General features: G+C 39.4%; 1 protein-coding gene across 3 annotated transcripts in view; it reads left to right on the top strand.

The window, feature by feature from the left end:
- The window catches only part of bbs9 (Bardet-Biedl syndrome 9), a 102871-nt gene that overhangs the window by 24343 nt on the left and 62889 nt on the right, over nt 1-15639 (top strand). For 2 of the 3 annotated variants that reach the window (XM_060874199.1, XM_060874208.1), the window contains exons 13-17: nt 311-413; nt 6248-6352; nt 11919-11933; nt 13361-13501; nt 15421-15516. In XM_060874199.1, coding sequence (XP_060730182.1) covers nt 311-413; nt 6248-6352; nt 11919-11933; nt 13361-13501; nt 15421-15516 — 460 coding nt within the window. The remainder of the gene's footprint in view (nt 1-310; nt 414-6247; nt 6353-11918; nt 11934-13360; nt 13502-15420; nt 15517-15639) is intronic. The other variant, XM_060874218.1, reaches the window with a different exon arrangement.

Genomic DNA, 15639 nt, shown 5'->3' with positions numbered 1-15639 from the left:
ATAAGAGCATCATTTTGGTACTTGAAGTCCTCCTCCTCCTCCTCCTCCTCTTCCTACTCTTCTTCTTCTTCTTGTTCTTCTTGTTCTTCTTCTTGGAATTTGCAGTGTAGTGCATAATTATGCGATTTGGAATGAACTTTAAACGTTAGTTTTGTTTATTCCTTATTTAATAAATAAAAATGATTGTTGTTGAAATGTTCTTTTGGTATAAGACGAATAAAACATTTCAGGGTTTTGATTATTTTCATGTAACAGCATGACCGTCCTGTGCTGTAATCCTAATGTGAATTTTAATCTGTGAATTTTCCAGGTTAAAGTGAGCAGCCGCTTTGCCGTACAGAACGCGAAGCTGAGCGTGTGTGTGCAGCCACCACTGGCCGTCACTCGGGACCAGTTTGTATTAGACTCTTTAGGTACGTTCTCCGGTCTCTTTATTCCAATCCTGTTTCTTTTCTGCATCACACCGACATGCACGTCGTATGACAATTTTTTTAAACCGCCAAGCAGCATTTAAAATGTCTGCTAATTCACCGCTGAGTTGCTTCCCTCTACAGTGTCGTGAGGGAGGTTGACACTGTGGAGATGGAGCAAGAGGCTGATAGGTGATAACCGCTCTGAATAAACATCCTCTCTTGCTCTTTATCTCTTAAACGTCCAGGAAGACAGATCAGAAAGATCAAAGTCTAGCAGCGAAGAGAACGATTAGCAGGTTGCATTCTCTCTTTGTGCGTGCAAACGAGGACTTTAGTTAGGACTCGGCATCGAGAACACACACACACACACACACACACACACACACACACACACACACACACACACCATCAGCCTGAATGCTTTGATCAAGTGTATGGGTCAAAGGCTGCTGATTCTTTGGCCTTGTGATCAACACTGATGATCTCAGAAAAGCATGGAGGTTTAAAGGAGAATGAAAGCTCTTCATCAACTTGTATATTAACTTATTAGCATGATCATCACATCGTGTTATATAATAGGTTTAAAACGTCTCACTACAAAGATGTTCCTGTATGTTTATATGTATTTTTTATAGCACAGCATTGTTGAATTCTTGACTCTTGATTAATCAGAAGATATTGACAATTATTCACAGGTTTACTGTATATTAGTGTGATCATTCTAACAATATAAAGAAACACTGGACACTTGACCAGAGGACATAAAAACCCTGTAATTGTTAATATGGAGATGTTTAATGTACAGAGATGCCTCCAGTGTCAGTGCTTTGTAACAGTTCCACAATATTAAATATAGTTTTATATGGACAAAAAACAACGTAATTCTTTAATCATTTAAAAACTGTGGAAAGATACTCGGTGTATATTCGATCAAAATGGAGAATTTAGCAGCACAGTGGTATAAAAATAGTGAGGATTATCATACGGTTTCTCAAAAGAAGGGGCATGTACTGTAGTAAAGTGGCTGCTGTTGCTGGAGTTGGAACACAATCCAAAGTAAATGTATCACTGGGTAAAGAGATGCCAAACCTCACCAGCGCTTAACACACACACCTTTCACTCCAGCACGCCGTCTAGGGTTTCTCACGACGCTGAAATGTCATCTGCCAGGCCAACATAACCCGACTGAGCCATTAGAACCTGGCAGCGGTTCAGGACGTTTAAAACGCACACACACTTTCACTTGTCATCATTTAATACAGCAACTCAAATTCAAATTCCTGCTAATCTTTATCTTTATCTTTATGCTTTGTATACACACACACACACACACACACACAGTATTCATCCGTTTGCAAACACACACAGAGTAAGTCCTTCAGGCGCTAATCTGAACAAGTCGCCTTTCATGCCTCTTGATCTTTATCTCAAACGTTAAAGCAAGTGCACCGGCTCTCTTGTGCCATGACTCGCGGCACACAACGCCAACTCGATTCAATTTCAGTTCCGCCAATTGAACAGACAGAGAAGGTTAACTCCCTCGCCTCGTGTTCTGAACTCCAGAGCGAGGCTTTGCTTATTGATTTGTTCATCTCGTTTGTCGGTGTTAAGAAGTCAGTGGGGTCTTTGAGGAACTCCTTTTGGGCTGAAGATGTGCGCAGGGAACAAGTACATCCAGAACAGCTGAATTCTCAGTTCAAGTGAGGTTAAAACATTATTAGCAGTCACTCATCACAGTATCATTGTTGCTTATCATGGAAACCTGACTCTCTTTTAAAAAAAAAAAAAAAAAAAGGTATCCTAATCGCTCCAACCCCCACCGCCCCAACCAACCACCACTCTTTCTGTGTCTTTCTCTCTGTACTGAGTGTCTACAGCAAATTTCCTCACAAAGACTACATTAAAAAAATGACATTAAATTACACAACCGTTCAAAAGGAATTTGTTGTTCTGATGACAAATCTTGCGATGATGATGTGGAGGAGGAGGAGGAGGAGGACAACGATGACCCCTCCAACAAACTAGTCCAGAATCAATCATGTGTATCTACAGAGTCTGGGCCAACCATGAATACGCCTTAAGAATTTTTTTCTTTGTATTGTTATTCCAGCTCATGTGACTCATAGATGCTACAATTCCCTGTGATCTCACACACACACACACACACACACACACACACACACACACACACACACACACACACAGGCTTCTTTGTTTTCCCTCTCTTGTGGTCTTTTATTCATAGTTTCTCACTTTCAGCTATAATAAGGGCGTAACCATCGACACATATCAGTTCATACAATAACAACACAGTGTTTCAGTGTTTAAAGTTCTCAACTTGCCATTTCTCACTGATGACTATAGATATTTTCGTTCCTAAACAATTCTCGACGATAACTTACAAACAGACGGTTTATGTAATCAGCTAAGACGTGTTTAATAAGTCGGATGTCTCCGCCTTTATAGGTTTGCAACAGGTTTGCGAAAAACAAGTAACCGCTTTATAAATTATAATCTTTTTTTTTTTTCTTTTTTGACCGGCTGACTGAGAGGTTGTTTAGAAACTTCATGCCGGCCCTCCCTGGATTGGCAGGTCTAATACTACGAGTTCGGGTGTTGTCATGCTCAATTTTATTTTCCAATTTTTGCACCGAAGGTTCTGTAAATGTTTTTGAAAGCTTTTTGAATCCAGGTGCCTAAATCGTGACACACAGCCCTCAAGCCGTCAAGCCGCTTAATCTAAACTCAAACTTAACTCGATCCCTGATGCCAGGACTTTATGTGCAGGAGTCTGACTAGAACTTTAGCTGAGAATTAAGGGTATTGATGCTTTAATTAAACTCGACAGACAAAAAAAAAATCACAAGGACCAGATTTCTCATAGTACATTTGCACGATCCACAAATGGCACTGACAAAAATGAACATTAAAGCTTGATTAAAAACAGAAAAGATAACTTTTTTAAGCTGAATCTCAAAATGTGTGTGTACAAAGAGATGCTAACCTAGTGGATTAATTATTAACCATTTTATTTCATCTCATCGCTCCGTCTTAGATGATTGATTGCTCACATCTTCACTTTCTACCATCATCGTTCATCATTATGTTAGTTGTTATGATAGCCAGGAATGCATCTTTAGTTGTTTGGATTATAAAAGTGTTGATTTATTTCTTCATACTCTTAAAAATACAGATATAAGCCTTGTGTACATGAACAGAAGACGCAAAATGAGGTGTGTTTCGTGGTTAAAGATCAATCAAAGCAAACTAAGTGTGAAAATCCTAATAGGAGGAACTACAGAATCTCTATATAATAATATGAGTGAGCGTATTCATAAGCATGTGAGATGTCACTCTCACATTCTCTATTAAAAATACAGTTTAAAATGAACCTCAGCACGAGAACCTTAACAGAGCTGAATAAAACCGAGGTTTCTCGTTCTGAATGGTATGGAAGCATCCCTATACTATATATCACTCAAGCTTATCAGCGTTCAAGCAAAAGCTTAGTAATTTGTGAAAGTGAAAATATTAGTTCTGAAACCGTCTGCATTTTTTTTTGCCTTATTAAGTCAGTCGTTGTTTCTGACCCCCTCTGCTTATGTCTGACCCTTTACTACATCACGACACACCAGTCTAAACTGATCCTAAGTGCTCAGGAGGCATGTAGCCACTGCTTTTACACACCCTGTAGGTCAGAGGTCGACGTTTCCTCCCGTCAGCCAAAATCGACCCCCCACACACACTCACTCCTAAACGGAAAACCCGAAATGTCAAATCCACCCCGATGAAGAAGTCCACAAGGGAATGCCTTCCTTAAGTGCTTCCTTTGTGCAGAGCGTGAAGTGCGTATCAGCTCGGTCGTGACCCCTCTCAAGAGCACGTCCCAAGGGAGAGCCGGCCAGGTCGTCGAGGATCAAGAGAGGTCATCCGAGATGCCCCGAGTTTACTCAGAACCCCTGAGGGCACGCAGAGATCCAGAGTTAGTTCTTCAACCTTTCTCCTTCTTGTTGCGCTTTCCTTTTCTGGTCGCCGCTAATGGTGTGGGAGCGAAGCGCAAGTGTTTTTGGAGTTGGAGGGGTCGTGTGTTTGTCCATGGGCCTTGCATGGAAAGGTTAAAAGCTTGCAGACAGATTGAAAGAGGGTGGTGGTTGAGAGGAAAACAGAGAGATGTCAGGATGACAAACTGGTCTCATGCCTCGAGATGTGTGAAAATGTGGAGAGAGAGAGAGAGAGAGTGAGAGTGTGAGAGAGAGAATAATGTAAATAATGATGACTCATTATAAATTAATTAATAATAATAAATAATAAATATTAAATAAATAAATAATAAACAATTGTTTATTAGCTAGCCTTTAAGTGTAACGTTCTCGCCGAAAAAACTCTTATGATTTGTGCTTTTTTTTTAGTAATAATAAATATTAAATAAATAATACAAAATAATTGTTTATTAGCTAGCCTTTTAAGTGTAACTCATAAAACTCTTATGATTTGTGCTTTTTTACTTCCTGTGCTAGAACTCAAAGTCATCTTAAGAACAAGCTAGCAAGATAATTAAAAAAAAATAGATTTTGAGAAAACGGCTTAAACGTGGTTTAATGTTTAAAGGAATTTGTAGGCAATAATGCCAGTTTACATAAAGTGACACATTTATCACAAAAGAAACTTCACAAAAGAATGTGACATGAGTATTTTTATTGCTACAGTTTGAGAAAAGGAATCGGTATAGATTTAATAATTAATCCGAAGATAAATCAATTTGACATAAATTGCGTTTTTTTGCCTGTATTGTCTTGCTTTGAGGGAGAGAAAGGAATGGAGGACTGAGAAGATGGAAAGATGTGAAAATAGTGGAAGGCACAGACTGGTAGAGCACTTAATCTCTTGGCTGTTCTCAGGAATCCTGGGACATAGCTGCAGCTCGCTCACCTGTGCTGGCCCCTAACACATGGCTTGTTAGTTCAAGAGTTGATGCGAGAGAACTGTGTGTGTGTGCGTGTGCGTGGGAAAGACACACTTTCTTATATAAAACAGACAGTACTTCCAATCTTTTCTTTATCTTCCCTCCACCTCACTTCACTTATGATGTTAAGGGATAAAAATGCAAACTCCATGCCCTTCTTTCTCTTCCTGTGATGATCTTTTGGAAATCCTGCGTCTAAAATATTGCACTTAACATGTCACCAAACATCAACTTCTCAGCAAGTTATGATCAATAACGTTACCTTATTATGTTTGGGTTGAGGGGTGCTGTATGATTGGGGAAAACTGTAAATGCAAAAATAAAAAAATAAAAAATGTAGATATATTAATGGAAAAAAATTGAATAGTGTATATTTTTTCTGTATTAAAGTTTTGTAATTTTTGGTCAAACCTTTGGTCATTTTTTCTCCTTTTTTCTATATTAATGAAGAAATTGTTTAACAAACATAATATTATTAATAATAATAATAATAATAATAATAATAATAATAATAATAAAAAAAGCACAGAAGCACCTACACTTATTCATGACAAAATCCAGATTATCTAAGAAACACCACAATTAATCTGTGATTTGCATTTTAGACCTGATTGGCTCTTATTTTTTATGATGCAATAATACTTAACTCAGGTTTTTCCAGTTGGATTTTTTTGCCCCGTCCTTGTGTGTGTATGTGTGTGTATGTGTGTGTGTATGTGTGTGTGTGTGTGTGTGTGTGTGTGTGTGTGTGTGTGTGTGTGTGTATATGTTTGCCACTCACCCCTCTGATACGATTTTGTCATATGGGTCACATTCTTATTCACATTTCTTTTCATTTGACCTTTAGTCTTGTGTATACTTGTGTCTGTAGGGATCGGCTCTCAGGTAGCAGTGGTATTCTCAGCTTTTCTTAACGGCCATTATACGCCAGCTGACCTGAGTGGAGACGTGGCCGTGTCCTACAGTTCACCCACAGGTACATACACACACACACACACACACACACACACACACACACACCATTCTGTACTATTTGTATGTATTATACAAATACTATTATATGTATTATTTATATTTTTCTCTACACAAGCCAACGATTAAACCCAATGATATGACAGCAATATTATAAATAATTACAGATATCATAATCATCTAATCTCCAATAACAACATCCCTATTAAATGTTAAATGTAACTCCAAATGGATAAAAAGTATGTGTTGTTTTTTAATTTAAATATTTTATCAATGTTCCCTGGTATAAGAAGAATAAAAAAATCATATTCCAAAAATAATCATCAGTAATTCGGCTTCACGTCTATTTCTCTCCTAAAGCAGCAGGTCCCAACGTGTTTAAACCCTGTGTTTAAAAGACTTATTCTTACCTTATTATGTAAACTTGATTTTTTTGTATTTTTATGGGACTTATAATGTTTATAATATCGCACTTCCAAGACATTTTAGAAAATATCATGCTGAAAAAAAAAATGGATTTTACGAGACGGAAAATTCTTCGCCGCTTTAATTCTGACGTGACGTAAATACCATTTTTGTTTTCAATCCTAGTTGTGAGACCTTCTACACTTTGTCTAATTTTAGAGTAAAAAATTCCTCTGATACAACATATCAAATATCAACTAACTGCCCAGAATATTAATATTGATAATAATATGTATCTATTATTCTATCTGAATGGCTTTGCCACTTCTACTGACTAAACGTATCCAACAATTGACACTAAACGAACGTTCGGGGAAACTCCGTGCACGCGAGCGTGAGAGGACGCTTCTGGATCCAGACGGTGTTCACGCTCTGGAAGACATTATCCTTGTCCCTCAGCGAGCCTCTTTATTTCAGCGCAAATGTCACACCGCTTTTTACGATTATTTTGCTCAATCGAATGCTTCACGGAGAAAAAGTGAAAAGGCCGCCGTTTGTGCCGTTGTTTCCTTTGGACGCCATATACGTTGGCAGAGGCTCATGGAAAGCTTCCTAAACGAGCTTTAAAGCTGGACTCTTTTTCATTTTACGATTATCCCTCTAAAAATAAGTGAGTGGAAAGGCTGTCCGTTTCACAGGCGGCTCAGTCTGACATATTAGATCACAAGTGGAACTCGGTTCTTTCTTTCTCACACACACAAACCCTGGCACATTGGACATTCAACACTGACTTGTTACAGAGAGGGGAAACCCCAATCACAGTCAACACAAACACATGCATATAACGTTATAGTCCTATGTTTTGTTCCCACTTTAGGAGGTGTGTTCTTTTTATTTAATTATTTTTGGTAGACACCATTATCCTGAGCAACTTATATTCACCAATTTGTTATACAACTGAGCAATTGAGGGTTAAGGGCCTTGCTAAGAGGCCCAGATCTGTGGACCTGGGCTTCAAACTCACAACCTTCTGATGAGTTGTTCAGCACCTTAATCACTCCTAGAGCAACCTTTCCTTATTTGTCCCAATGAAGGAGGTGTGTCTTTTCTTTATTAGTCTCAATAATGGAGGCGTGTCCTTTCTTTTTTAGTCCCAATAATGGAGGTGTGTCCTTTCTTTTTTAGTCCCAATAATGGAGGCGTGTCCTTTCTTTATTAATCCCAGTGAAGGAGGCGTGTCCTTTCTTTATTAGTCCCAATGAAGGAGGTGTGTCTTTTCTTTATTAGTCTCAATAATGGAGGAGTGTCCTTTCTTTTTTAGTCCCAATAATGGAGGCGTGTCCTTTCTTTATTAATCCCAGTGAAGGAGGCGTGTCCTTTCTTTATTAGTCCCAATGAAGGAGGTGTGTCTTTTCTTTATTAGTCTCAATAATGGAGGAGTGTCCTTTCTTTATTAGTCCCAATAATGGAGGTGTGTCCTTTCTTTTTTAGTCCCAATAATGGAGGCGTGTCCTTTCTTTATTAATCCCAGTGAAGGAGGCGTGTCCTTTCTTTATTAGTCCCAATGAAGGAGGTGTGTCTTTTCTTTATTAGTCTCAATAATGGAGGAGTGTCCTTTCTTTATTAGTCCCAATGAAGGAGGTGTGTCTTTTCTTTATTAGTCTCAATAATGGAGGAGTGTCCTTTCTTTATTAGTCCCAATAAATGGAGGTGTGTCCTTTCTTTATTAGTCCCAATAATGGAGGCGTGTCCTTTCTTTATTAGTCCCAATGAAGGAGGTGTGTCCTTTCTTTATTAATCCTAGTGAAGGAGGCATGTCCTTTCTTTATTAGTCCCAATAAATGGAGGTGTGTCCTTTCTTTATTAGTCCCAATAATGGAGGCATGTCCTTTCTTTATTAATCCCAGTGAAGGAGGCGTGTCCTTTCTTTATTAATCCCAATAAATGGAGGTGTGTCCTTTCTTTATTAGTCCCAGTGAAGGAGGTGTGTCCTTTCTTTATTAATCCTAGTGAAGGAGGCGTGTCCTTTCTTTATTAGTCCCAATAAATGGAGGTGTGTCCTTTCTTTATTAGTTCCAATAATGGAGGCATGTCCTTTCTTTATTAATCCCAGTGAAGGAGGCGTGTCCTTTCTTTATTAATCCCAATGAAGGAGGCGTGTCCTTTCATTTATTAGTCTTAGGGAAGGGAGCATATCCTCTGCGTTAGTCCCAATGGAGAACTTGTGCCCTCTGCATCAGCACTACTTAAAGAGTCTTGTCCTGTGAGTTTGAGTGCCTGTGAAAGAGGCGTGTCCTCTGAGTGTCAGTACCAGTGTAGGAGACATGACCTTCACCTATACACCTAAAACCATGGGCAGAAGTCACTTTATTCCCAAACCGCTCTGGTTTACGGTTTAAAACCACATACTTCACATTCACTCACACTCACGCAAGGTCTACAGGGCAGCTGCCTGTGTCACATTAGCACCTGCTGTCACCATGCCAGCATGACTCTTAACACCCTCCACATAACCCGGGCCAGAAAAAAAGAAAAACAAACATCGGTAAAGGGATTAACATCTGTCAAGACCACTTAGAAAACCACTTAGCTGGGATTTACGCACATTTGGAAGCCTAGTCTTGTGTAGACGCAGTGACGGACTGCACAAGCCGCAGCAGCCTTGGCATGTTTGGGTGCGATGCAGCTTTCTACACTTTCTTACCTTTTAGGAATCCGCCATCGAATCCTGTGCAGCAAGTGCATATGTACTGTACAGCATCTCTCAGCGCTAGGCTAAAGTCAGCGTTAACCTGCTGCTTTGGCAACAGGAACAAGCACACAAAGCCAATTGCCAGATGTTGGATTTCATCAGCTCTAACGAAGCATGAGATACACAACAAGAAGCATCAAAAGGCATCATACAAACTCATACAAACCTTACACTGTAACCAACACTCAGGCATATGAAGCAGGCCATGTACTGTACAGTAAAAATCACAGAGAGAGACCATATTTGTTGATGCATATACATGTAATGCGTCATTTTCAAACAAAACTATACAATGTACAATACAATATATGATTTTGCTGAATAGGGCATGAGGAAAAAAACAGTCCATGCACCTCATGCACATCAAGAATTATTTTTAGTTTTATCAATGTTTTTTCTGTTTTCAGCATCTGTGGCATTTTCTTGATTTCTATGGACAATAAGTTCTAAAATGTTATATTTGATTCACTTGAAAGTAGTTTAATATATGCACAAAACTGGATTTCTGCAAAATTTGGTTTATGGGTATTAAAAAGCAAAACTAAACAACAATAAAAACACACTTACTTACAATTATTTATTACTGTCTATATTACATATTTTACAGTAATACAGTAAATTGACAAGCATTGTGTGGGTTTTTAAAAAAAAATGTATACTTAGCTTTTTTCATAACAGCTCGCTTGCTGTAATATCTTGCATTTCATCAGTTTCATTTTCCACATGATAAATAACTGTGATTTCATTTCTCTTGGCATATTTTTTTATTTTTTTAAACATGTCCTCTATGTCACCTATAATGTATATCAGGCAACTGATTTTGATCTTCACGGTGGTCATAATTGTCCGTTCAGATCCGTCTACTTCAGCCCGTGAACCCAAACAAATCTCCAAAAGGAACTTTGTCACCTCCAGTAATAAACCCTTGGGGTAAGAGCATGTTTGTGTAATCTGAAACGTGTCCTATAAGTTCCTTAGTGGACTATCTGGTCCTAGATCAGTGTAAAAGGACCTTCAGCTGTAAGCAATTTTAATCTGTGATTATTTCCAGGTTAAAAATTGACTTCTTAGGCGGCGCTGACAGATTTAAACCTAAACTCGCCAGCACTGTAGGTAACGTTGTCGAGAGACGTCTTGTGTTTTCAGAAGCGCGGTTTGAATGACTGATGTGGCCGCTACTTAAAATGCCTAGCTCTATACGCAATGGCAGTTTTTCCTTTTAGCGAATAAATAAAGAGGCGAGGCCCTTCCAGGGAGGCACAAGGGTTCGCCGGGGGTGGTTAGAGTTTCCGTTACAGCGGGAAGGAGGTGTGTATTCATAGACAGCCATGCCACATCGAGTTCTGGACGAGTTCTGAGACATTTCAGCTCCGTTCCAACTTCATCTCAGGTGTTATTTCAGAAGGTGTGACATGCCTGCGAATACTGAGTGCCGTGGCAGCTATTATTGCCCTGAGCAGAGGAAACCTAAGAACTTAAAGGCTTTTTCAAAGAGGACTGAAGTCCTGTCAGAGAGAAAAGTGGGGCTTTTACAGTGAACACTAGTTTTCTCTATCCACCTTTTGACTTTTGTGTGGACTTTTGAAGCGGGTCAAATGCCCATATGTCCTAAAAGAAGGGACAGAATTCCCATACAGAAAGTGTATAAGGCAAGAATGTGTGTTATTGTGTGAGTTATCTGCGTCTCGCTTAATATTTACTAAGTATCTAAAGGGTTTTTCTTTCTTCCAGTGGTTGTGTCTTAAATAATCACTTGCATCGAACTGACAAGTTTCCATAAGGTCCTCTTTCACCGAACCACATCAGAACTACCTCCTCAACATCAACTGCATACTTTTTAAGCTGTTTATTTTTCATCTTTAACATAATGTAGGGAACTAAACATATAATAACACATTATTTGGAATGAAAATCTGTATAGAAAAAAAAACCATCAGCAGATACTTTCTGTTTAAAGGATCGGTACCCGAAAAGAAAAACGCAGTCTTTACTAGTTCTAGTACTTCGCCTGTTTTTTTAGTAATAGTACACAAATGATCATCATTTACAATTTTGCACTAAACCTGTACAAAATACTACATAATATTCAACAACCGTCTCTCCATAAATCAGCTTCACATGTGTATGGTTAGTTAGAAGTCAGTTAGCAACATGCTTGGCTTATATGTTCCTTTAATATATCCACTGTAGGCTTTAGTTTTACTGGGGAAACATAGACTATATCAAAGCACCAAATGTATCCATATTTTTGTACCATATCTTTGCATGCACATATTCTCCATCTCCAATAATGTGTTAAATACATTGTTTTGTGTGCTGGGATAATGAGCTACATAATGCAAAATTTGTTTTGGCTTCTCTTTCTCTTTTTTCTTCCCTCACCCTCTTGCCCCCTTTACGCTTCCCATGACAGAGCTGAACCCTGCAGGTGAGTACCGCCACTGACAGGATGGACTAGAGCAGTGTTTATGTTAGTTTGAAACACAATACCTGGAGTGCTCACACACACACACACACACACACACACACACACACACACACACACACAAACTCCATTCATACTTTCATTACTTTCATTTGGTCTTTCACTTACATGCTGTTACAATTACTTATATATAAGGCTACATACAGAAAAACGCATAGTGAAATTCATATTGACATTGATTGTCACATGAACCACGTAACCATGAAAATACCATTTTGTTAATCAGTGGGAGCCTCAGCATCAATTTTACGAGGTCCCTTTACATATTTTTGTTTTTTTAAGAATGTCTTTGATGGTGATCAAGGCTGCTGTAGAATTTGGATCAATGTGTATTATTGACCTGTAGACCAAGGTGCCAATTAGTAGGTCAGGATCCTGTGCTCTCATTGCCGTGGCCTGGGTTTGGTTCAGGTGGTTTGGTTCCGGCGCAGGGAGCTAATCAGTGCCGGTCCGAAGTCCTTCTAAGTTAGGAGGGTTGTGTCAGGAAGATTGCCATTGATTTTCTATTGATGCTGAACTCATTCCTAGTAACACAGAAGTGATTAGATGACATTTGGAGGAAGGTGCAGTTTCAGCTCAGGCCTGTGAGTGGTGGTAGAGGTCCCATCAGATATGGCAACACTATGACAGATAGATCTGGGCACCAATAGCCATCTGGGAACAACAGAGAGAGTGCAAATCAGATGTCTAACATCCTCACCAGTTTCCAGCAACTAGATGTGTTTGTGAAACACTGGCAAACCCCAGGCTCCATGAAATGGTGTCATTTCTATAAAGATTCTTACAAGGATTTGAAAAGAGTCAACAAGCTTCGTGAAATCACCTCAGGAAGTGTAGGTTCCTGTTTGATTCCCATAGAAAGATAAGCAAGAAGATTAGGTAAAGTATAGTCTGTCGTTTTCTCAGGTTTTCTTTAACCCTTTGCTTTACCACCACCCCTGAAAGATCAGTGATTGCTTTGATCTTGCCACATTATCCTGGTGAAAGTGACATGAGCTGAGCTGTGTTGAGGATCTGCTGCTCTGGTTACCTGGCAAGACGTTACAGGACGGGATTAGGGTAGCAGTGGGGAGCAGCAGCTGTTGTTATGTGCAGAATACCTGGTACTAACAGGAAGTTTCTCAGAATCTATCTAAGAATCAGCAGTGTGTGTGGAAGCATTTTGCTCTGAAGCTCTGAAGGTCATGATCAATACTATGGAGTGGATTCTTAACATACTTGTTTAAGGATGGACACATTGATCACCTTACATTTTAGTTCTTCTACCCTCTTGATCCAGTGAAAAACTCAGATCTCTCTGGCATATTCTTGCCTTTCATTTGTTGCTGTGCTCGGCATGTTTTTAAAATATTATATATCTGTGCTACCAGGAGTTCCGCGTGTAGCCCAGTGCAAGTTCGTGCTGCCTCTCTGCCTGGTTTGCTGCCCCACCACTGCCTCCAAGAACTCCAAGTACAAGATCACTGTGGACACAAACAAACCCCCCATCAACCTTACTGAAGCCTTCCCAGGTACACCAACACGAAGTACAACAACACGTCAACACAAACACAAAAACATCATTTACAACCTGCTGCGTATCCCGTGGTCATCTACATATGAAAGCAGTGTGTCAGCATGTGCTATATTGTGTTATGGACAAATACGTTAAAACAAAATCATGTGTGTTAGCCTTAAAAGTTACAATATCCTGCGAGTTTAGCGCTAGAGATTCCCCCAATCACCAAATGCCTTGGGGAAGTTGACAAGAGCGTGTTAAAAGCGTGTTGGAAGGCTGGAAAGGACTGTGACGTTGGCTTGTTTTAGTGAGTGCAGCAAACTTATACGAGTGATGTCCATCATCACTTTTTTCTCGAGGAGCTGCACTGTGGAAGGAAACGGCTTTGGTATTGACTTCCACACGGTCACAGCCAAGTGAAATCTAAACAGTCATCTGGGCTACATCCCCCATGGAAACTCCACGCTGACACAAACACAGAGTTTAATACCACCATTTGGTAGAGTGTTTAGTCACCAAGTACACAAGACAAAGTACAGTATTTATTGAACTTCTACAAACTGTTTAGTAATGTTTTAAATTGGTAGGGTATAACAATGGATATGTTGGAATGTCTTTAAGAAATTTGGGCCAAAACTCCGGAGCTCTACCACCAAGAACCTTTAGCCAGATAATTTCACATATTTAATGCTGAATAATATAGTGTATACAAACATCTGTATGTATAAAAGAGATTTCTTGTTCAGTGGGTTCTTCATTTCTTCAGTAGCAAACTAGAACCCTTATTTTAAAGGTGCTTTTTAGTGTATTTTGTTGGTTTTCAGTTTGCACCAAATTTAAGCAAATGTGAAATCTGTGACTAGCGTGGTTTCTTCAGTTCAGTAAAGAAACTCTCCCAGACATAATCACTATGCCTTTCGTAGCCTATAACTAGCTCTTATCCAACATGAAAGTAGTGGTCTGCCATGTGAATGTACCAGACATTTTCAGACATAATCACTGAACACACGTTTCAGATTTAATTATTACTGCTACGTTTCTGAGCTTATCCATTGCCAAGATATAAGTTACAGTTTAAAATTGGAACTGTATAACAAGTAGCTTTAGATCTAAAATTAGATTTTTAATGTAGTTACCTCTAATATTAAATCATTAAATCACACTGGTGAGTTTTTTTCCTATAAGTTCACACAGTGTCAGGCTTTATTCCTTGTTTAATGACTGTCAATGATTACTTCTCGTTTAGTAGGAAGGCTCCGTGAAAAAAGGTTTTCGTGTTAAAGAGAGGCTTGATGGTAGTTATTTGAATATAAACAGACCTAATGTTTCATACAAAATATTATAAATCAAATATGTCTGGAAGTGATATATGATATATAGCAAACGGACAGTGGTGCTGATAGGAAGACGAGTTCAGATCTGAGCACCATCAAGCCGGGACCTTTAGCCTTGTTCCTAATCGTCAACTGTAAACTTGTGTTCTAAATATCAGTAGCTAAAGTTTTGAAATCAGCACATCTCTCAGGTCTGCTTGGTGACAGGAGCATTGCTGTAGTAGTTCTTCCCTCATTATCAGCTGTGTATGATGGGTTATCTGGCTGTGGTGAGCGGGTGATGGAGGGGACAGCAATGGAGCGGCAGACAAGGGGCTGCTCGGACTCTGAGATAAAAGTAAGGGGACCGAAAGCAGGAGGACAGATAAGGGGCACCGCCATTGTGCTCACTTCACCTTGACTGGCGTCCTGTAGGGAGATAAGAAGGTCTATCTCTGTCTGACATCCCTCCTGGCACACAGGGGGGCAGTCTGAGAACCATGTGTATGAAAAAGAGAGAGGTGTAGCAACAAACAACCAGAAAAACCCTGAAGAAAAAAAACTGTTTTTTTTATTGCTTTCATTAATTGCTCACTTTTTCCTACTTATTTTAATGAAGAATTTTCAGAGAAGGCAGAGGATAAGGAGGGTAACTCCCTAGCCTTCCAGTTTATCGCTGGTTCTCGGATCACTGTGCTAGCCTCCAAAACCTCCCGTGAGTGACACACACAAACACACACACATAAACACAAATATCCATCAGGAGAAAGAGTCGTCTGATCTGCTTTAAGTTGGCAGCGGTTAATTACAGGTGTTGTGGAAAGCCAGGCAAAGGGTG

This window comes from Tachysurus vachellii, chromosome 1 (genome assembly GCF_030014155.1).
Source record: "Tachysurus vachellii isolate PV-2020 chromosome 1, HZAU_Pvac_v1, whole genome shotgun sequence".
In the NCBI taxonomy this organism is placed as follows: Eukaryota; Metazoa; Chordata; class Actinopteri; order Siluriformes; family Bagridae; genus Tachysurus; species Tachysurus vachellii.
The sequence above is the reverse complement of the archived record's forward strand: the minus strand, read 5'-3'. Positions and strand labels throughout refer to the sequence as shown.